The sequence below is a fragment of the Podarcis tiliguerta genome (assembly GCF_965153285.1).
Source record: "Podarcis tiliguerta genome assembly, chromosome: 7".
Lineage (NCBI taxonomy): Eukaryota > Metazoa > Chordata > Lepidosauria > Squamata > Lacertidae > Podarcis > Podarcis tiliguerta.
The window spans coordinates 82,337,058-82,360,180 of NC_139540.1; the positions used below are offsets into that span (position 1 = coordinate 82,337,058).

General features: G+C 47.0%; 1 protein-coding gene across 12 annotated transcripts in view; it reads right to left on the reverse strand.

The window, feature by feature from the left end:
• ENOX1 (ecto-NOX disulfide-thiol exchanger 1) overlaps positions 1-23,123 on the reverse strand; it is a 296,456-nt gene that overhangs the window by 11,869 nt on the left and 261,464 nt on the right. For all 12 annotated transcript variants that reach the window (XM_083448710.1, XM_083448712.1, XM_083448711.1 and 9 more), the window contains 3 exons: positions 18,909-19,093; positions 8,922-9,029; positions 1,310-1,369 (listed from right to left, as the gene is read on the reverse strand). In XM_083448710.1, the coding sequence (XP_083304836.1) occupies positions 1,310-1,369; positions 8,922-9,029; positions 18,909-19,093 (353 nt within the window). The remainder of the gene's footprint in view (positions 1-1,309; positions 1,370-8,921; positions 9,030-18,908; positions 19,094-23,123) is intronic.

Sequence of the window (23,123 nt, forward strand, 5' to 3'; positions counted from 1 at the left end):
ATTCTCTGTCTCCCTCAGGGACTGTGGGTGCTACTGCAGAGCTATCATGTTCATCTGTGACTTGCTGACAAGCACGGACAGAGTCTCCTGGGAGAGAGACACTCGTCTTCACTCTTGCTTTCCTCAGTCCTAGTCACATGGGGAGCAGCTGACGGAGGAAACAGGAAGCAGGAATCCCCCTGTGCAGAAAATCAGGTAAGGATGGCAAGCAACTCAGCTCAGGGTCTTTAGCACACCAGTTTTAAGGGTAGGAGTGCATGTTGCATCTATATGTAACAAAATCAATCCTTTTCCTGGGAAAGGCAGATTTGGGGAGAGGGATTTCGAATGGAGAAGCAGCCATTAAAGGGGAAGACATCCCATCACATCTCTGCTCCAAATGGCTTCCACAAGCCATTTTCTGCTCTGCCATTTGTTGTTTTAGATTTGTAAGTGTTCTTGCCTGTATTCCATTACTATATTATTGTTTTTACTGCATTATTGTAAACTGCCCTGAGAAAGTTGTGAAAGAATGTGGGTTAAACCACAGAGCCTAGGACTTGCCGATCAGAAGGTCGGCGGTTTGAATCCTCGTGATGGCGTGAGCTCCCGTCGCTCTGTCCCAGCTCCTGCCAACCTAGCAGTTCGAAAGCACGTCAAAGTGCAAGTAGATAAATAGGTACTGCTCTGGCGGGAAGGTAAACGGCGTTTCCGTGCGCTGCTCTGGTTCGCCAGAAGCGGCTTCGTCATGCTGGCCACATGACCCGGAAGCTACACACCGGATCCCTTGGCCAGTAAAGCGAGATGAGCGCCGCAACCCCAGAGTTGGCCACGACTAGACCTAATGGTCAGGGGTCCCTTTACCTTTACCTTTAACAGAATAATTAAAATGTAACTAGGCCCTGGAACTTCACTGCTACTATGAGGTCTAGAAAGCTGCTTTGGGGGGTGTGAGAATTAAAGAGCAAACCTTAGGATTCTGAAAACTCATTGTTGAAAGCTGTAGGTTTTTGTTTTTTTCCATTCTTCACAATTCTTCTAAGTCCCATACATTTTTCAGTAGTGAAAAACAGGAAAGCTTTGTTGTGATGAATGCTACAAAGCAGGCCAGCCATTTCTTACCAGAGACGTGTTAATTCCAAAAGGCAGATTGGGAAATTCAGTTCATTTGTCTTGAAATAAGCATGCTTGGAAGTGAACCTATGATTCCAAGAAAAGGCAAGTGTTTCCCTAGCCGTTAACTCAATGCAGCTACTTTTATTTCAGAGTGCAAATAGTAAGCATGGGATCTTGACAAAGAAATACCAAAGAAATACAAAGTTGTACCTACATTTGCCTGAGATTCGTCACGACCATTAGTTTCTGCAAACTCCTTGGTGTTTTTTTTTAACTGTGAAGACAAAAAAAAATAAATTATTTTTTTTACTGGAGTATTTCACATACTTATTGTTGATTTATTTGGAGCACTGCTTTTTACAAGGCTCCCAATGAGCAAAACAGATGGAACATATAGTTTCAGCTTTTGCTGGAGCTAGTTTGAAGCTAATAGGTTAGCTGAAAATCAAAACAATAAAAGGAAGCAAATTCTAAGACAGGATCATTATTTTTTAAATAATAAGATTAGAAAGCAGTCTCAGGGCATAAAAAGTATGTAAAATGGGCTTTTATGAGTAATAAATGATTGCGTTTTCCATTCCTGTTGCTGTTAATTTGAAACTTTGCTGTGGTTGCAAGTTGCTGCTTGCTAAATTGCAGTTAGCTAATGATTACTTTTGAGCAATATATTTCGGCTGGTTCAAAAGGCTGACGTGCTATGATAGGCTTCTTTCTCAGGGGAGCATCAGCAGGAAGAAAGAGCAGCTCATTTAGATCCCGAATGCTTGCAAACAGAATGATCTCTCAGATTCCGTGTGACTACAAGACGTTGAGAGGGAAAGCGAGAGAGGGAAATCTTTCTAAGTAAGTGGTACTTCGGGTTACAGACACTTCAGGTTACAGACTCTGCTAACCCAGAAATAGTACCTCGGGTTAAGAACTTTGCTTCAGGATGAGAACAGAAATCGTGCGGTGGCAGCGGGAGGCCCCATTAGCTAAAGTGGTACCTCAGGTTGAGAACAGTTTCAGGTTAAGAAAGGACCTCCAGAACGAATTAAGTTCTTAACCCGAGGTACCACTGTATAAAAGAAAACACCACACCACGGAAGCAGGGTAGCCATTCAGGGAAGGCAAAAGGGCAGAGATGGGGATGTTGTAGCCTTCCAGATACAGTGGTACCTCAGGTTAAGTACTTAATTCATTCTGGAGGTCCGTTCTTAACCTGAAACTGTTCTTAACCTGAGGCACCACTTTAGCTGATGGGGCCTCCGCTGCCACCGCGCCACCGGAGCACGATTTCTGTTCTCATCCTGAAGCAAAGTTCTTAACCCGAGGTACTATTTCTGGGTTAGCAGAGTCTGTAACCTGAAGCGTCTGTACCCTGAAACATCTGTAACCCGAGGTACCACTGTACTGCTGGACTCCAGCAGCCCCAGCCAGCACGGCCAATGATCATGGATGAGGGAGATTTTGTGATTTTGTATATTGTTTTTCTCTCTAGTTGGCTGAAGACCCACTTCTAGTCAGTGGCGGAGAGCAGGTGGGGCTGGCGTGCATCCCATGGGCCCAGCGCGGGTGGGGGGGGCAGCTGCGATGGCACCCCACTGGGATTGGGCTGCTGAGGGCGGTGCGCTCCCCCCCCCCACTCCTCTTCCTCTGCCAGTGCTGCTAATCCATCCTGCAGAATATCTAGTTGGTCAGCCTCCCTAGCTGCTGCTGGGCCCTCCTACCAGTGTATTAGCTTACCAGATAAGCTGGTAAATCCTGTTAGCATTCTCCTGGAGGCCAACCTTGTGACCTGATGGGCTAGCAGCTCCTGCTCAGTCCTCAAGTGGTCAGTTTCAGGAAGTCTGGAAACTGGTGCTGGATGCGGAGGTGGAGAGATGCTTCCCAGCTTCTTCACTAGGTCTGCATACTAAAAATGTCCAGCCCATCTCGGGGCTATTAGGATTGCCTCTGCAGGGCCTCCAGAAACAGTATTAAGTCTGGGTAAGAATATATGGGAGAAAGACTCTCCTCCCTGGAAGAGAGGGGAGTGGTTGTGGTCGGGAGCCGGACTCCGCCTCAAGCAGGGGGCGTTAGCCCCCTGCCTCCCACTCACCTGGCTGGTGCCCACGCCCACGGGCAGGCACCCAACCAGGTGCCTGCGAGGGGGCGTGTTTAGCAGCCTAAATTGCTGCGGCACCAGCCTTCTGGCCTCACTTTTTGTCGTCCCGTCGCGAGTCACCCACCCTCCACTCCCTTAGAGCTCAGGGTCTCAGTTTTCTTTTGGCCTTGCTATGGACCTTAGGTTGGTCACCCTGGTTGTCCGGGGGGCCTGGTAGGAATTTTTCCATTTGGCATTAGGCTTTTTGGTTTTTTCGCCTACCTCGTAGCAATCGTCACAACCTTCGTGGTATTGGTGGGTAGGTTAGGCATTGGAGTAATGTGTTGTGGTGTGTCGAAGGGCTAGGTGTGGCCATCGCCTGCGCCTTCAATTTTTGGGTATTCCATTAAAGGAATCCGGCGGTCGTGTATTCTGTCCGATGCCTGCTTGGCGGGAGGCCATGGCACGACCCTCGGTGACATCAGGGGAGAGTCTATAGTTGGATTGGCATCAACAGGCTCCACCTACTGGTGAATAAACCCCCTTGTTTTGGACATCCAATGCCTAAGCCAATACCTTTTCACTGCTGTAATCAATAAAGTTGTGGCCTTTTATGCCCATTAACCTTATATCACGTGTCCTTGTGTTTTCATTCCACTACGCGGGGATCGGGTCCTCAAACCACAACATGCCCCTTCAGGTAACCTGGTCTCAAGTCGTTTAGGGATTTAAGGTTTTTCAGCTGCTTAAATTAGGTGGCAGTCTAGTAATCAACTGGGAGCCAATGCTGGTGAAAAGCACAAGGGCCATATAGTCAAAACACTCATCCCAGCTACCGTAATAATCTTGAATCCCTGTTCTGGACCAATATCAGTTTTTGGACCATTTATATAGGTGGCCCCATGTACAATGCGATGCAGTAGTCTAGACAGCTGGCCAAGCTGTCTCCATCCAAGAAAGGTCCCAGCTGGCATATTAACCAAAGAAAAGAAAAGGCACTTCAGTGCTGGATCAATACTTACCCCCAGACTGTTTATCCTAACAAATGGATTGTATAATGAATGTGGTTTTAACCAACAGATTACAAAACAATTGAGATCCTTAACAAGGGGAATGAATGGATAACAATTAAAAAATATTGCATACCCTGTAGTTAAATATGTGCAAGAATGCCCCTGCCTAAATCTGTGGAATAAAGGTAAAGGTACCCCTTCCCGTACGGGCCAGTCTTGACAGACTCTAGGGTTGTGCGCCCATCTCACTCTAGAGGCCAAGGGCCAGCGCTGTCCGAAGACACTTCCGGGTCACGTGGCCAGCGTGACATCGCTGCTCTGGCGAGCCAGAGCCGCACACGGAAACGCCGTTTACCTTCCCGCTAGTAAGCGGTCCCTATTTATCTACTTGCACCCGGGAGTGCTTTCGAACTGCTAGGTTGGCAGGTGCTGGGACCGAACAGCGGGAGCGCACCCCGCCGCGGGGATTCGAACCGCCGACCTTTCGATCGGCAAGCCCTAGGCACTGAGGCTTTAACCCACAGCGCCACCCGCATCCCAATCTGTGGAATATTAGATAGTTAAAAAAAAGTTCATCGCTGCAGATGCTCAGATTTCAGTATTAGGAATGGCATCTTTGCAAGAGTCCACTAAGCCTTGCTGAGAGCACGTGTGAAAGTCCTCGGCTGCGTCATTAAGGCAAGTTATCAAACATGGTCCCTTGTTTAATTCAGGCAGCTGCTTAATCTCTTGATAATCAAGAATGAATTAACTTCAATTAGATTCCAAAATTACAAAGCTTTATCAGCTTCAGTTAAAATGGCTCCAACTACAATGACATAATGTTTAATTCCCAGCCCTTTTCTATGCAGGCAATTTCTCAGTTGACCAATTACAACTTGCCTGAAACCACAGCTATATCGTGAGGCAATGAGGTTGCCTAAAGGAAGTGCCGTTTCTGGCCTTCCTTGCTGTCTTAAAAAAATCTGTCGTCTCTTTCCTCAAGCTTTGGAAATAGGCAACACACCTTGCAGAGCTCTTGTTACGTTGTTCAGTGTAACAGGCAAGATTTGTGTTGACCCACTTAAGAGGAGGGCAACCAAAATGGTCAAAGGCCTGGAAACGATGCCTTGTGAGGAACGGCTAAGGGAGCTGGGCATGTTTAGCCTGGAGAAGAGGAGGTTAAGGGGGGATATGATAGCCATGTTCAAATATATAAAAGGATGTCACATAGAGGAGGGAGAAAGGTTGTTTTCTGCTGCTCCAGAGAAGCGGACACGGAGCAATGGATCCAAACTACAAGAAAGAAGATTCCACCTAAACATTAGGAAGAACTTCCTGACAGTAAGAGCTGTTCAACAGTGGAATTTGCTGCCAAGGAGTGTGGTGGAGTCTCCTTCTTTGGAGGTCTTTAAGCAGAGGCTTGACAACCATATGTCAGGAGTGCTCTGATGGTGTTTCCTGTTTGGCAGGGGGTTGGACTCGATGGCCCTTGTGGTCTCTTCCAATTCTATGATTCTGTGATTCTAAGATTCAACACCTGCAACAAACAACTTACATTGATCTCAGATTAACAAGCCAGGAGAAGAATGTTTAGGGGTTGCCATCCTCTCCTCTGGGGAGGGACATGGGCATGTGTTTCCCCCTGGGTTTGGGACACAAAACATGAAAATCTCAGGAAATCTCAGGAAAGGAAAGGAACAGACTTTGCCCGTGTGCTCAAGACATCGATTCCATAAAACGTATTTTGCTGCACTGTGCAAAATACGAGCAAGCCAGGGCTGAACGGATATTACCCTTGCTCAGTGGCGTAGCGTGGGGGGTGCAGGGGGGCCGGCTGCACCGGGCGCAACATCTGGGGGTTAGGGGGCGCAAATCCACGGGTTAGGGGGCGCAAATTACTTGCCTTGCCCCGGGTACTGACAACCCACACTACGCCACTGCCCTTGCTGGTACCTTTCCCAGGAAAATCAGAGGCTCACTATGTCAGGTTCCTATTGGAAGACCAGACAAATGCTAGAACATTAGAATTGCAAAGTTTTTATCGGTGGTTGCAAGAACCAATGATCCCTATCTTTTGAACAAAATGCTTGTTTAACCCGGAGGTAGGCTGTATGAATTGTGCATTGCTTTGTAACGATTTGTTGGACTGTAATAAAGATTGATGATGATATTAAATTACAATATTTTTGATTGTGGGACCTTTCTTGTACATCACAGAGTGTATCATCTAAAAGCTTAAGGTGTGCAGCAAAGGGCTTGAAAGGTGACAGGACAAACTTGAGTTGGATTTTACGCTGGGAAATAGAGGGCCTTCCATGCAAGGGACATGGTTGCCAGGTAAACGTTGTTTGGCTTCTGAAATGCTGAAAGTAATCAGTAGCCTGAGTTCTGGCACCAAACTGGCAAAGACGCAGCTGCCTTTCATTGCTAGCCAAAACACCTTTTGCAAATGACTACCTCTTCCCGGCATAAAATGAGGGATTTCTGTTGAGTCTTTGTGAACCAGGCAGCCATATTTGGTCCCCACCCTAAGGCAGTGGGTGGGATCCATTATTGACAATGGAAAGTGCTGAACCTTTTCTCTTCCGCAATGTACCTTCCTAGACTCTTGTCACCCCACACATTTTTCCTCCGGCATGGCTCAGATAATGGAAGTGGGCCAGACTAATGAAAGTTGCCTGAAGGAGGCACATTTTGTTTTTATTTTTTAAAATACCTGCCACCCAGATTTAGGGTGGGGCAGACACATTTATACACATGGCAGGCTATCCCTTCCCTGGCTAGTCTGACCATCTTAGAGACAGAAAGGAATATGGCCTATGGCAATCTTGACAATACAGTGGTGCCTCGCAAGACAAAATTAATTCGTTCCGCAAGTTTTTTCGTTGTACGAGTTTTTTCGTCTTGCGAAGCACCACTGCATTTAAACACTGACAACGGCGGGGAGGGGCGGGGAGAAGCAGGACAGCTGCCGCAGCCAGTACCTCAGACTCACCCGCACGTTGTGGCCACCGCGCGACGCGGCTGCTGGAGGGCGGCGGGGCTCAGGAGCACAACTCCAGGGAGAGAGAGGTGCTGGCAGCAACGGCTCTCCGAGGGGAGCGCGCGAGGGCGGTGGGCAGCGGCGCGAGGCACTAACCGTCAGCCGGAAGGTAGGAGTGAGCCGGAGGAGCGGGGAAGCGAGCGTGCGTGCGTGCAGTGACCGTCGCCATGACACGAGAGGCAGGGCCGTTTCGTCTAGCGAAGCAAGCCCTTAGGAAAATCCGTCTTGCGAAGCACCTCAGAAAACGAAAAGCCCTTTCGTCTAGCGAGTTTTTCGTCTTCCGAGGCATTTGTCTTGCGGGGTACCACTGTATAAGCACTTCTAAACTTCCAACACCAATATAGCACATGAACATAGTACAGTGGTACCTCAGGTTAAGAACTTAATTCGTTCTGGAAGTCCGTTCTTAACCTGAAACTGTTCTTAACCTGAGGTACCACTTTAGCTAACAGGGCCTCCCACTGCCACCGCCACGCAATTTCTGTTCTCATCCTGAAGCAAAGTTCTTAACCTGAGGTACTATTTCCGGGTTAGCGGAGTCTGTAACCTGAAGCGTCTGTAACCCGAGGTACCACTGTACGTAACTGTGTCCAATACTTTATTCCAGAATCATTAGGTTATCCCCTTACTACAGACTTAACTATCTCACACTGGACCATGCTTTTCAGCATCATACAGCATCAAAGAAAACTGTCTCCCACAGAATCCTTCAGTTTATAAGAGGCTTGCTTCCTGCCACTGTTGGGGAAGTGTAGAGAAACACTGGGGATCTTTTGCTGTCATCATGATTCACTCTCCTGCACGCATGCATCTGCATGAATGAGACAGGAGATGCTAAACTCATTTTACCCGCTACTGGTCTTCAAAGAAATGGCTGTTTTATTTGAAATACGTTTGCTTTTCCGGCATATTTAGCTTTCCCCAAATCCATTTGTCTTCAGATAGAAAAACACTCAGGCATTGCTGGTATCTGTGCGGAGGAAAATGTGCTACAAGGGATGAGATTAAAGATTTCCCGCTGCCACAGAGGCAGGGCTCCATTATGCCTTGACACTGTCTTCTTCAACTCTACTGTGTGCTCCTTTAAAACCAGTTACATATGCAAACAACTGTAAGGACGTGGATCATATGTGATTAACAAGACCGAGACAATGAAATCTGTGTTGCACTAATCTCAAATGCTACTGGGCCAGGTTTTCAGTACAGTGGTGCCTCGCAAGACGAAAAGAATCCGTTCCGCGAGTCTCTTCGTCTTGCCGTTTTTTTCGTCTTGCGAAGCAAGCCCATTAGCGGATTAGCGCTATTAGCGGTTTAGCGGCTATTAGCGGCTATTAAAGGCTTAAGGGATTAGCGGATTAGCTGCTAAAAGGCTATTAGCGGCTATTAAAGGCTTAAGGGATTAGCGGATTAGCTGCTAAAAGGCTATTAGCGGCTTAGATCAGCTGTTAAGCGGCTTAGCGATCAGCTGTTAAGCGGCTTAGCGAACAGCTGTTAAGCGGCTTAGGGGCTTGGGAAAAGGGGGGCAGGGGGAAAAAAACCCAGGAATCGCAAGGCATTTTCGTCTTGCGAAGCAAGCCCATAGCAAATTCGTCCTCCGAAGCACCTCCAAAAGGGAACACCCTTTCGTCTAGCGGGTTTTCCGTCTTGCGAGGCATTCGTCTTGCGGGGCACCACTGTACCGAGGCACAATGAAGCCAACTCCACTAATAGAGCTCACACTCACCTGGTCCTGGAGAATTTTCAGTATCGTCTGGGTGTGAGTGTGCTCTTCCTTTGCTTGCTCAAGTTCTGACCTTTTATTGTTTAATTCTTCCTGGATTTTCAACAATTGCTGCACGGGAAAAATAAAAAAGATGTTCCTGATTACTGATGCCTGAGCCTGTGAATAAATATTCACGGTTGCAGAGTCTCATGCAAGCAACACTGTTCATTTTCTGTTTTTATTGCTGTGACTGTTGTGTCTAAGCTGAGCAAGACATAAATTATCTCTGTCTGCATTTTCTGCCACTCAGCAGAGAAATCCACTTCTCTTAATGTAACAAATAGCTTAACCACACATTAGAACACAAACTCTTGGTTGGATATGCCATCTGCAGAGAAGCTGTCACATCCATCTGAGCCAAAGCCTTATTTGTAGACACTCTGGTTTTAATAATACCGAGGTAAACACTTCAGCCCCTAAATAATTTACTAATGCAGTCCTTTAATATAATTAGTCACTGGGCCACAGCCACCTCATTCTGCCCAAAGCCATGATCTGAAATGCATCAATTGCATCTGAAATGCAATATTTGGGGCCGCCTCTCCTGGTATGTCCTGCAAAGGACCCTAAGGTCCATGAACAATAATAGCTTGAAGGTCCCCGGCCCTAAGGAAGCCAGACTATCCTCCTCCAGGGCCAGGGCTTTTTCAGTGTCGGCTCTGACCTGGTGGAACGCTCTGTCCCATGAGACTAGGGCCCTGCAGGACTTGATCTCCTTCCACAGGGCCTGTAAGACAGAGCTATTCCGCCTGGCCTTCAGTCTGAATTAGCCTGATCCTCTGTTTCCTTTTCCTCTTTCCTCTTCTATGAAGAAACCCTTTCTGGGACCCCATATTTAAATTCTTCCCTGGTCTCCTTGCTGGCCCTAGTAGGACCAACTTGGCCAGTTAGCCCTGGTGATCATTTGATGTCTACTGACTGGGGTTCTTCCCCCCCCCCATGACCCCTGAATTTTTGAATTTTATTGATATTGATACTGCATTTTATGTTGTATTCTGTGCTGTTTTATGCTGTTTTTAAGTCGCATTTTAATCAATGTTTTATATTTGGTGTTAGCCGCCCGGAGCCCTGTTTTTAAACCAGGAAGGGCGGGGTATAAATAAATTGTTATTATTATATTTATTATCAATGCCGAGTTGCCAAGAAGGCAAATATGGCTTTCCCCCCCGAGCTGCTAATGAGAACAAAGCCTGCAAAAAAGGAAACTGCTGCTGGGAATTATCCAAAGATCGGATGACTGATGATGGTCTCTATATGGGAACCCTTAAGCTTTCTAAAAAGGGCGTCATATTGACCAGTCCAGTATGGAACCACATAATAGGATGCAGGCAGACTTTTAGCACGTGGTTTCCCTGAAAACACATTCCTCAGCACACAATGGTATTCTAACATGAGGGGGGCAGTATGTGCCTGGGCAGTGATGGCAAAGTGGAGGATGCCAGGGTGTACCAGTGAAAGTAGTCACAGGCATAAAGAAATACGTACTGAGGATGGTAGGACCAGATTTGGAGAAAGGTTGGGCATCTCAAGGCCACAGGGATCTTGGGAACCCAGGAGTTATTGGGTTGCCCTGCCAGCCAGAGCTCCAGTTTGATGGTGCTGCTTGTGAATGCCGATTTGAACATGGATGAAGCAGCCAACTTGTGTGTATTGCAAAGACCCATGTAGATATGGGGTGTATGGGGTGTTAGCAGAAGGGGTAGTATCTCTGGCAGGGGACCCATGCTCCATCTGGGGTAGTTTATCCACCTTTGGTCCCTACCCTGCACTCAGCTCTCACCTGTGGCTCCTAGAGGCTGTCAGCATGTGACAGCAGCCACACCTTGGGAATGGCTTCAACTGCCCATCTAAACCAGGTGAGGGTAGCCAATGGGTCTCAAACCCTCAGTGACTTAGGGGCTTCCCCTGCATGCGAAGGCAGGCTCCGGCAGATTGAGTGGATGAGACCAATAGCAGATGCGATGGCCAAGAAGATGGGGCTTGTCAACCTGGGAAAAGGTTGACCCATGCAGGAGAAGGAAAACTCTAATCATAAAGCTCCAGGGCTTTGTGGGATATCTTCAGGAGAAGTAAAAAGCTGAGGAGTAAACCTTACACAAATCTGGAGTGGAGCCCTAAGATGGTTGGATGGTGCCTTGTACTGCCTTCTTCCAGCAACTCCTGCAGCCAAGCTGCTGCAAAATGTCTTGCTCTGCTTTCTTTTGGTCCACATTAGTGAGACCAAAGATGGAGGGTGTTCCACAGGGTGAGTGCCACTACCGAGAAGGCCCTCTCCTCTCTTCTTGCAGTGACGGAACCACTAGAAGGCTTTCAGAGCTGGACCTCAGTGTCCGGGCTGAACAATGGGGGTGGAGATGCTCCTTCAGGCATACAGGGCTGAGTCCATTTTGGGTTTTAAAGGTCAACATCAAGCACTTTGAATTCTTCTTGGAAATATACTGGGGGCCAAAGAAGACCTTTTAGGACAGGTGCTATGTGGTCCCAGTGGCTGCTCCCAGTCACCAGTTTGGCAGCGGCATTCTGGATTAGTTGTGGTTTCCGAGTGACCTTCAAAGGTAGCCCCACGTAGAGCGCATTGCAGTAGTCCAAGCGGGAGATAACTAGAGCATGCACCACTCTGGCGAGACAGTGCACAGGAAAGTAGGGCCTTAGCCAGAGTAACAGATGGATCTTGTAGACAGCTGCCCTGGACACAGGTTGACCTGTGCATCCATGGACAGCTATGAGTCCAAAATGACCCCAAGGCTGCACACCTGGTCCTTCAGGGGCACAGTTACCAAATTCAGGACTAGGGAGTACCCCACACCCACTGGCCCCCTGGCCCCCCAAAACAATACTTCTGTCTTGTTGGGATTCAACCTCAATCTTTTAGCCGCCATCCATCCTCCAACCGCCTCGACACCCTCACACAGGACCTTCACTGGTTCCAATTTTAAAGAAAGGTAGAACTTGGGCTTTTTTCAGTCTGAGCTCACCGGAGCTCAGCTCCAGCACCTCTCAGGTGGGCACCATTCTAAGAGAATAATGGTGAGCTCTGGCACCTCTTTTTCTAGAAAAACAGCATTGGGTAGAGCTGAGTATCATCCGCATACTGGTGAGCACCCAGCCCAACCCACCTGATGATCTCTCCCAGCAGTATCATATAGATGTTAAAAAGCATTGGGGAGAGGACGGAGCTTTGAGACACCCCACAAGTGAGAGCCCAGCGATCCAAACACTCACCCCCCCAACACCACTTCTTTTAAATAAGCTGTTGGGCAGGTCAATTTCAAACCTATTAATGAGTGGACAATTGTTACAAATAGCAAAGTGAAAGTAAAATCCACTGCCTTCAACTATTATTATTATTATTATTATTATTATTATTATTATTATTATTATTACAATTTAGATACCACCCTATACCTGCAATTCTCAGGGCTGTTCACAGAATATGGAACCATGAAGCATCTTAATGTTTTTGATTTTAATGTATGGTGAAGTATTTGGTCAAAGGCGGACAATTCTCAAGTTACTTAAATTATCCTGTGCTGGTTTACTGAGAAGTAGTGGGACGTGGGTGGCGCTGTGGGTTAAACCACAGAGCCTAGGACTTGCCGATCAGAAGGTCGGCGGTTCAAATCCCCGCGATGGGGTGAGCTCCCATTGCTCAGTCCCTGCTCCTGCCAACCTAGCAGTTTGAAAGCACATCAAAGTGCAAGTAGATAAATAGGTACCGCTCTGGCGGGAAGGTAAACGGCGCTTCTGTACACTGCTCTGGTTTGCCAGAAGCGGCTTGGTCATGCTGGCCACATGACCCAGAAGCTGTACGCCAGCTCCCTTGGCCAATAAAGCGAGATGAGCGCCGCAACCCCAGAGTCGGCGGCGGTTCGAATCCCCGCGACGGGGTCAGCTCCCGTTGCTTGGTCCCAGTTTGAAATTACGCCCAAAAGTGCAAGTAGATAAATAGGTACCGCTCCGGCGGGAAGGTAAACGAAGTTTCCGTGCGCTGCTCTGGTTCGCCAGTGGCAGCTTAGTCATGCTGGCCACATGACCCGGAAAAACTGCAGACAAATGCTGGCTCCCTCGGCCAGTAAAGCGAGATGAGCGCCTCAACCCCAGAGTCGTTCGCGACTGCACTTAACTGTCAGGGGGCCTTTACCTTTTGCATACTACACAATATACCACAAAATCTCAGAATCCTGTGTTTAATATATATTAGCAGGAGGGTGCCCTTGTGTCTTTCACTGAGGCTGGTCTGAAAGGGACACTGCAGATGGCGGGGAGAGAAACATTGGTTTGTATTTAAAGCTACGCATTTCCTAGTCCTGGGCAGCTGCAAACCACAATATGCCACCAGTTCAATGAAATATTCTTGAGAATGGCAAGGCCTGCTATTGAATCAGTAGGGTATGCAAGAGAAATTCATATGTACCTGATCCAGTACACCCCATAGCCCCTAATTACCATTATTCGGTTGTAGCTTCCTATATAAGTGGCTTGTGTTTGCTCATTATGCGTACCAATTATCAGATGAACTTACACATTCTCGTGTTTCGAGAGGATAAGACATTGTGGCAGGGTGCTACTAGCAACAATTCACACAATCCTGCATTGCCCTTTGGAATTTGTGTATGCTTGGGAGCATTTCATGGGTGTTAGCATTCTGGGCCACGCTGACAATATTCATTGCAGAGGTTTGAGCAACCCAGCTTTTGTCTATAGTGCTTTCTATATTTAATGCTTCAGAAACGCTCAAGATTGGTTTTGAGATGGTGATTTTTCTGTGGCGTATTTATGAGATCTGAGACATGGGATGATGGTTGCAGGAAGAGAATGAGCACAGGGTTTCAAGAAATCAGCTAAACTATCAGCAGAGATAATTTTCAAGTGCTATTTTCACCTTTTTGAATTACTCTGTAAATGACAGCAGAGACTGGGGGGGGGGGGTTCCTATTCATCTTAGAACCCCATCGCAAGAGCTTTAGCTCTAACAAGGCTCATTCAATCTACCCATTCTGTGGCAGCAGCCAGGATCTACAGGTTACAGCCCCCAACCTTGATTTGCTTTGCTTCTTTCCACCCTTTTCCTCCCCCTATTAGCACTTCATTTGAGCACTGGGGAGAGCGTTAGTATTGCAGCACCCCCTAATCAGCTGCTCATTCACCAAAGGCTGAGTTCCAGTGAACACATTGGGGATTAAAAAGGTAAAGGGACCCCTGACCATTAGGTCCAGTTGTGGCCGACTCTGGGGTTGCAGCGCTCATCTTGCTTTATTGGCCAAGGAAGCTGGCGTACAGCTTCTGGGTCATGTGGCCAGCATGACTAAGCCGCTTCTGGCGAAATGGAGCAGCGCACGGAAACGCCATTTACCTTCATGCTGGAGCTGTACCTATTTATCTACTTGCACTTTGACGTGCTTTCAAACTGCTAGGCTGGCAAGAGCTGGGACTGAACAACGGGAGCTCACCCCGTCGCGGGGATTCGAACCGCCGACCTTCTGATCGGCAAGCCCTAGGCTCTGTGGTTTAACCCGCAGCGCCACCCGCGTCCCTAAGTTGCTCTGCTACTGCTGCCTCATTCCTGCCCCGATTCAAGAAACGCCTATCTGCCAACTCTGACTTGAAATGTTCATCTCTTACTACAGAATAACACAACATCTTAGAATATAATGCATTTTCCCTTCCCAGAACCCTGCGTGACATTTAGCCTGCTAATCTTCTCTGTATCATTCCAATTTTAGTGTATGTGCTGCTGAAGCAACATTTATTCTGGAAATATTCTGCAATCCATACTGAATGATTCGTTGCCGTTTTTTGTCACTAGTGTTTTAAGGTTTTTTTCCCTGAACTACAGAACCTGAGAATCTTAATAACTGTCAGGTTATAGATGACACCTCATGTGAAATGATCCGATTTGAGAGGGAAATGGTAACTGGGTTTAATAATAATAATAATAATAATAATAATAATATATAACCAGCTATTCAGTAGCAAAACAAAATTATACATTACATTTTGAAATTTGCTCCCAGTTTTTGGAGTAGCGATATGAGATATAGGAAACTGCAACCTTATATAGTCTCTCTCTCACTCTCTCGAAAGCCATTACAAATGGACACTAAATGAAAAGCTTGCCATCAGGGTCTTAAACCAGTCCTTGAAAACCTCATTCAGGTGAGTCGCCTCTCCTGAATCCTGTTTCCCCAGAGCATGATATGAATCAGAAACCGGAGGCAATAATCTCCGTATCCCATTACAACCCCCACAATCCATTTAGCTTACAGATCCATTCACAGAGCCCAGCCACTATTATTTTCTCCTTAATGCCATTCTTTTAAAAGCACTCTTATTCTTATTTAGACTTGTTGCAAAATGGGAAAGGAAAAATAAAAAACTTATAAAACCCCCCCGTATATTCTCCCCTCCCCACCTTTGCAAAGTTACCTTTAGAGGGAGTTAAAGAGTAGAATATTAGAATCCACATTTCGTTTCCAAAAGGACCATCTTTCTATAAATTTATCATATTGAGCAGCGCAGACGACTCTTTTTTGAGAACCCAGTTTAGTTTGCAATGCAGTCTCCCATGCGCAGGTGAAAAAACTCATTCAAGGGCAAGGGGCTGGATTAGGCATGTTGTGTTGGCAGGGAAGGAGGAAAAGGCAGTAGGGGCAGAAAAAAACTTTGCGTGTCGAGGTCCCCAGGGCCACCCCCAATAACTCACACATCACACAGAATTTTTTGTTTAAGATTTTTGGCATAATTTTGGTCACAACTTTATTGAAATACAAATTTGTGAGTGGTTGCTTAGGCATTGGTTGCGACTATCTGCCCCCACCATGGGGGACAGACTGACATTCCGCACGATGCGAACGTCAGAATAGGGGAATACACTTGGGGGTAGCGACGGAGCAGGGAACCTGCCCTCACCCCAAATGCAACCAGGAGCTCATTGCTATGGCCCGAGCCCCCTTGACAGAGTGGGCAAGCAATAGTTAGCCCCCGATTCCTTTAACGGCATCCCTCGCAGCAGCAGCAGCATTAGAGAGGCAGGCACTCAACCTACCAAGGGCAGGCACTCAACCACTTCCCCTCAACCAACCAAACCATAAACCAATGCCTAACCGCAACCTTACAAGTTGTGACGATTTGCTACTCAGTAGGCAAAAACCAAATGGCCCCAGCCAATCTGCCAGATGGACAAAATTCCTACCAGGCCCCTGCCCCAAGAGCAGACAACCCCATGACAGGCATAGCAAGGTCAAAGCAAACAACCCTAATTCTAGGGAGGGGGGGACGGGCAATCCGATGCACGGGCGAAAAGAGGAAGCCCTAGCCTCGTGCAAGGAGTTTTAGCATTTCTGGCTGTCAATCAACAAATGGCAACATTAACTTCTTCCCAACAACAAGGGAAGCCCCAATCGCATCAGTGGCCAACGAACAGTTAGCCCGCCCCCAACTTTGGAGTGTCCTGGCGGCCCCCACCGCAACACATGCTCTCCATGAAGGAGAACACGCTTTGCGGAAAACTGCAGGAATTAGTACTCTGTTTTCTTGTGAGCTTGGGGCAACAGGTTGACCCCTAACGGAAACAAAGCCCCAGGCCAGAGTCTGATTCAGCACAGTCACTCCGTATATTTCTTTGAAAATGTGAGCCGTGGAAGGGACAAGGAGACGGAAGGAGTCTGTTAGAGCGGAAGCAGAATATCCTAGAGAAGAATATGCACAGAGAAGACGGGGAGAAAAACAGAGACAAACCCAACCAAAAGGGACTGTGCAGTTCTGGGCAAGCAGTGGATGGCTGAGAGAGAGATGTTTGGAGACAGAAGGCTGGGGTCAAAGAGGAGGTGATGAATTTCATGCAGTGGCGATTTGACTTTACCTGAACTTTGTGACCACAATTTGGGTAATAAGGAATAACAACCATCTGCGAAAGCACAGGGGTTATGGGACATGAGAACCTTCTGCTGCAAATTTTGTTCTGCACCAGCAAAACTGGACGCCTTCACCTGCTCAGACGCAACAAAACATGCCTCTCCTGTATTGGCCTCTACAGCTACAGCAGGCGCTGTGACTCTCCAACAGTTTGACTTCACCGCCCAAGGGCACATTCCTCTATTGTCTCTTGAGACAGATGCCAAAAACAATTTGCTCCTAATTTAGATGTGAGCTGGATGGAATACCTGTTTTTAAGGTCAAGGGAATGACTCAGATAAGTCGCGAATGCTTTTCTCAGAGCTAAATTCTGTAGTTTCCTCATTCAGTTCCATCATGAGATCAGGTAAAGCATATCTCATTTGTTACCATGGATACAGGACATTATTTCCATTTGTTTGTTAGAGATCTCACACTGGGTGTGAAATTAAACTGTAACGTAGCTCTATGAGGAGAATTATCTCAAAAAAGTATAAGTGCAATGCCTGAACTGCCCTTAAATCAAAAGGATTTTCATTTCCAGACAATATCAATTGCAAGGGTTGCCATTTTTATACCCAAGAAAAAAAAATGATAATACAATTTTTGATTGCCTAGTCCTTTAAATGTGGGAAGAAATCTTGAAAAGAAAAGAGAGAGAAAAGAAGAACTGGGAGCAGTAGCTTGCAAATAAACCAGTTTTGCCATATTTACCTTATTTTTCAACAGAAAAAAAATGCACTTATTTTCGCTGATAGGCTTCTTCCTCAGATAGAGGGCTTTCCCAAAAGATTAGATAATTGCAGAAATAATGTGCAGTCCTTATGTGCAGTTGAAGTAGATACAAACATCCTTATCCCAGCAGTTGCAGAGGAATTAAAATGGCAGAGGAATACAAATGTATTTTTTCCAGCTGGAACTTGGCTGTAGGGATATCTCATTTCCCCCATACTCAATCATTATTTTGTTCCTAGTAAAGCACAATTCTCCACCTATTAGGCCACCCATTGTACTTAAAATTGCCACAGAGAATGGGAGGACAACAAGTGTCAATGGGCATTTGTTGGTTACTACTTCCACGTTCACAAACAACTAGGAATACACTCTCCAATGCTTGAGCAATTTTGAATTCTTTTCTCTGCACCTTTATTTTAGTGACTTGGTGCTTTCTGCTGCACAGCTCCAACGGCAGAATTCATGTAGTTTCAAAAAACGTGTCTGAGAACATGTACAGATGGATAAATATCAGCCAGTCTATTTCCTCTTTTGAAATTCCGCCCTGGCATTTAATTATGCTTTACACCCCTTCATTTTAAAATCTTAGTTTGTGAATGCACACTCCCTGTACCTCAGAGGGGAACATACACATAATGAAAGAAAAGAAAAGAAAAGAAAAGAAAAGAAAAGAAAAGAAAAGAAAAGAAAAGAAAAAGAAAAGGCAGATAATTTTTTAAGGTTCTTTTTTTTGAAATTTTATGTGTTAAATTTTAAATAATGAGCACACTCAGCTTCTCCATTGTTTGGGTTAAAGCTAAAGGTACCCCTGACCATTAGGTCCAGTCGCGGACGACTCTGAGGTGGTGCGCTCATCTCCCTATACTGGCCGAGGGAGCCACCGTTTGTCCGCAGACAGCTTCCGGCTCATGTGGCCAGCATGACTAAGGTGCTTCTGGCGAATCAGAGCAGCGCACAGAAATGCCGTTTACCTTCCCGCTGGAGCGGTACCTATTTATCTACTTGCACTTTGACGTGCTTTCAAATTGCTAGGTTGGCAGGAGCAGGGACTGAGCAATGGGAGCTCACCCCGTCACGGGGATTCGAACTGCCGACCTTCCAATCAGCAAGCCCTAGGCTCTGTGGTTTAGACCACAGCGCCACCCACACCCTATTGTTTGGGTTACAGGAGTAATAATCAGTTCTCTTCCAGAGCACTGCACCAAATTTGGCGGGGGCTTTCTGGTGACTGCTCTCAATTGCACGTAGGCCCCCCCCCCAGCATGCGTCAGTTTGGGAGGATGATTTTAAAAACAGTTCAAACCTCTGGTAAAGGAATACCTGCTGCATGCCTTGTAACGTTTGCTGCAAGAACTGCAACTGCTGGTCCTTTGTCAAACTTTCTTCCGTTCGAAAGAGCTGCCCTTTCTCTTGTTTCAGGAGTTCAACTTCATTTCGGTAAGCGTCCAGTTGCCATCGGAGACTGTCGTTCTCTTCCTTAAGTGCATAAGCTTGAGCAGCTAAGGCTGAAAGAAGGGAAACACTCTGGTAGTTAATATAATGGGATCACACTCAACAGGTAACAAGAAATTCATTTGCTTGGCAGGCCAGCAGATAATCTTAGATAAGCCAATTTGCAGCGGAACGCAGATGGGCACCATGAAGGAAGCTTAATTCAGACATCACAACAGAACATGGTTTTGCCAATCACAGATTAGAACTCAAACCCCGGTATGAGCTTTCAAGCATACACCAGGCAAACCATGGTTTAGACCTGCTTTTCTGTGTTATTTTCCTTCCTCTGCAACTGAGAGCCTCAAAAGGTGTTCCGAATCGTTCCTTGGAAAGTGGGGCTGGCATATTTTAGATTTGGTGCCAGATGCAATCTCCACTGGGATTGGTTCCACTCGGGAGCTCCTCATCGCTTATTGGTCCCAGCGGTGCTTGAAGTCAGCAGTGATCAGCTGATTGGTGGTGACTTCAAGCCCCACTTGGATTGGCTCAGGATCTTTGCAGCATGGTTTGCGATACTTTGTCCCGCCTCAACGTTTGGCAGGTGGAACATGGGGCTCAATGCTGGAGGGCTGAACCCAGTATCCCTCTCTAGGAAGATGCTGGTAAAAGCGTTTCGGGTTACGTGGAGGGACATCTCCACCCCATCCACACACCCCAAGCACAAAACTGAAAGATAACCAGAGAATTATGCAATATGAAGGGCTTTTTTTCCCAGCTGGAGCTCAGTGGAGCTCAGTTCTGGCACCTCACAGGTGAGTGCCATTGCCATTATAAGAGAACAAGGGAGGTGTTCATGTACCTCTTTCACTAGAAAAATAGACAATAGCAAAAATAGACAATAGAAAAATAGACAATAGCTATGAACACAGGTTAAACTTTCAGCAGGTTTCCGCTGTACAAGTTAACAAAACATTTCCCAAAATGACATTAATTGATAATTTCTATTCTATCTTTGGAGAAAATAATAGAACCATAGAGTTGGAAGCAAGCAAGGAGATCATCTAGTCAAAACCCTTGTTCAGTGCAGGATCTGTGCTGCAGGATGCAACTACAGTATCCTTGACAGATGAGTGTCCAGCCTCTGCTTACACATCACCTCCTGAGGGAGTTCATTCTACTACTGAAAAGTTCTTAATGTTAGAGAGTTTCTCTTAATGTTGATCTGAAATCTGCTTTCCTGAAGTTCCCTGCAGTTTCCATCCATTGGCTCTAATCTTGGGGGGGAAGCCCCTAAGAGCCGCACACACGCTCCGCGTGCTCTTTAAAGGGAGCGCAGCTCTTGGGGAAGCCTTCCTCCCACTGCCCAGAAGAGGCTTCGTACGGCTTTCTCATAAGCCAGGACAGCAAGCGGGATCACTGCACAACTTCTTCCAGGATGGGGAGCCTTCATCCCACTGCCCAGGAGAGGCTGCGCACAGGTATCCCAGAAGCCAGAACAGCAAGAGGCTTTCCCAGAAGCCAGATCCCTCTTGCTGTTCTGGCTTCTGGGATTCAGAATATTTTTTTCCTTGTTTTCCGCCTCCCAAAACTAGGTGCGTCTTATGGCCTGGTGCGTCTTATAGAGCGAAAAATACAGTATGTTGAGGGTAATGTGAGTGGTTAATGTGCATAACAACCAGCCGTTGTGCACATTCACCAGACCTCAATATGCCTAATCTCCAACAGCAGTTGGGGGGTATGCATATCTCGATTTTCTGGTCAGTCTCCAGTCTCCAAGAAGCGTGCCCTTTTTTCCGATTTGCACACACACTGCGGGTCAGTACTAGAGCGAAAGCCTGGAGATGAAAACTAAGATTTTTCCCTTTGGATTGTTTCCTCGGCATTGGGCTATGCATAGACAGAGAAATTATGGAACAGAACCAAGTGATATAAAATGCAAATGCTCTGGAAAAAAATGTTGGCACTACAGAAGCATTACTGCATTAGTAGCATTGAAAGACACTTAAGTCATTTCCTTAGGAAGCTGCATTTGGCCCCTTTTCAATTTAGAATGGCAGCTTTATTATCATAACAGATAGCAGGTGTTTGTGAGGAAATCGATTAGTATGCAGAGATGGAAATTACATTTAGCAAATGAATTGCACCGTCTGCAGTGTAGACTGGAATTTGTGAGGCAAAATTCAGGAAGCTATAAAGATCGCAGCAGCAACATTATTTAAATAAATTATTTGAGCATAAATATAGACAGGAAGGCAAATGTGTTATCTAGCATTTTAGGGACATTGCTACGCTCCTCCAGAAAAAAAAACTTTCCTCTTGCCAACATCAAGGACTGTTTGGCTTAGTAAATAAATATTGTATATTATTTATTCTGGTACTGTTGTGAATTCACATCACTATAAAGCAGCTGTAATCAAATTCATAACTGCAAACAATTACATAAATAAGGGCACGTTAGTGATTCACGCCAGTGATGGCGTGATTTTCACATTCTATATTATGGAATCTTTAATTGTCATCTGACAGGAGCAGTATACGTAAATTATAGGCAGCATGAACTTCAAAAGGCGTGGGAACATACTTCGGAAAAGAGTCCATTTCCCCTTGCAGAACCATAAAGCTGAATGCTGAAGTATTTCTTACGACAAACTGGGAAGGCTTTGCAGGCACGCGTGGGGGGTGCAGGGGGGCCCGGCCGCACCGGGCGCAACATCTGGGGGGCACGCTTGCACTCGCAGCTCTCTGCCCCTACCTGGCTCACTCACTCTCTCTCACTGCAGTGCTGGCTGTGTGAATCCGATCCGAGCCGCCGGGTCGCCGCCCACTGTGGAGGGGAGGGTGCCAGGCGTGTGGTGCTGTGCGGAGAGAGAGCGAGGGACTATCTGGGGGAGGGACAGTGCAGCGGGGGGGGGGCACAAATTACTTGCCTTGCCCCGGGTTAGGGGGCGCAAATTACTTGCCTTGCCCCAGGTGCTGACAACACACGCTACACCACTGCAGGCACGCTTGAAAGCAGGTGGCATGCCCTAGTGGGACACAGCAAACACATGCAACTGCCTCCATGACACCAGCATCTCTGCTGCTTACTTGCCAAGGGCTGGGGCAGGGCAATTGCCCTGGTGGGAGCAGTGCCTACCAACCTAGGGTTCCTGCAGGGCAGGTCACGTGGAGATGACCTCACCACCAGCTCAGACCCATCAAGGTAAGAAGCAGTAGGTCTGGTGCTGGGAGGATGGCTCCACCCACCTGCTCCCATAAGGTAACCCCAAAACCAAGTGCAGTAGCTTAGCGAGACGCTGACAAGTGGACAGATGGGGAGGAGCTGTTTTCTACAAAATTTGCTGGGAAGGAGGAGGAGAAGGAAGGACAACAACTGCCTGGAGGAAGCTGAAGCATGAGACCTAAGAACAGGACTGGCTGCTGGAGCTATGGAAGCGGCGATGAGAGACACTCTTGGGGTGTTCTGCACCTGCTCCATGGAAGGCTTTAGGTGTAGTAAAAAGGTAAAGGGACCCCTGACCATTAGGTCCAGTCGTGGACGACTCTGGGGTTGCGGTGCTCATCTCGCTTTATTGGCCGAGTGAACCGGCGTACAGCTTCCGGGTCATGTGGCCAGCAGGACTAAGCCGCTTCTGGCAAACCAGAGCAGCGCACGGAAATGCCGTTTACCTTCCTGCTGGAGTGGTACCTATTTATCTACTTGCACTTTGATGTGCTTTCAAACTGCTAGGTGGGCAGGAGCAGGGACCGAGCAACGGGAGCTCACCCCGTTGCGGGGATTCGAAACGCTGACCTTCTGATCGGCAAGTCCTAGGCTCTGTGGTTTAACCCACAGCGCCACCTTCGTCCCTTTGAGGGGTAGTAAATATGTGTAAATAAACCATATTTCTTAAAGATCCTAGTGTCCACTGTGCCTCAATTTCCCAGCAAAAATACAATCCTGAGTGCGAGTCTGGAACCTCCTGGAATCTTGTGCAGATGCTCAGAAGAGATTAGGGTGGCATGTTAAAATAAGCTGCTTAATTTTCCTTCTCTTAGCTATTCCTGCTTTGTGGGTTCCTCTTCCCTAGCTCTTCAGCCTCCTAGTATCTCTTTCTTCTT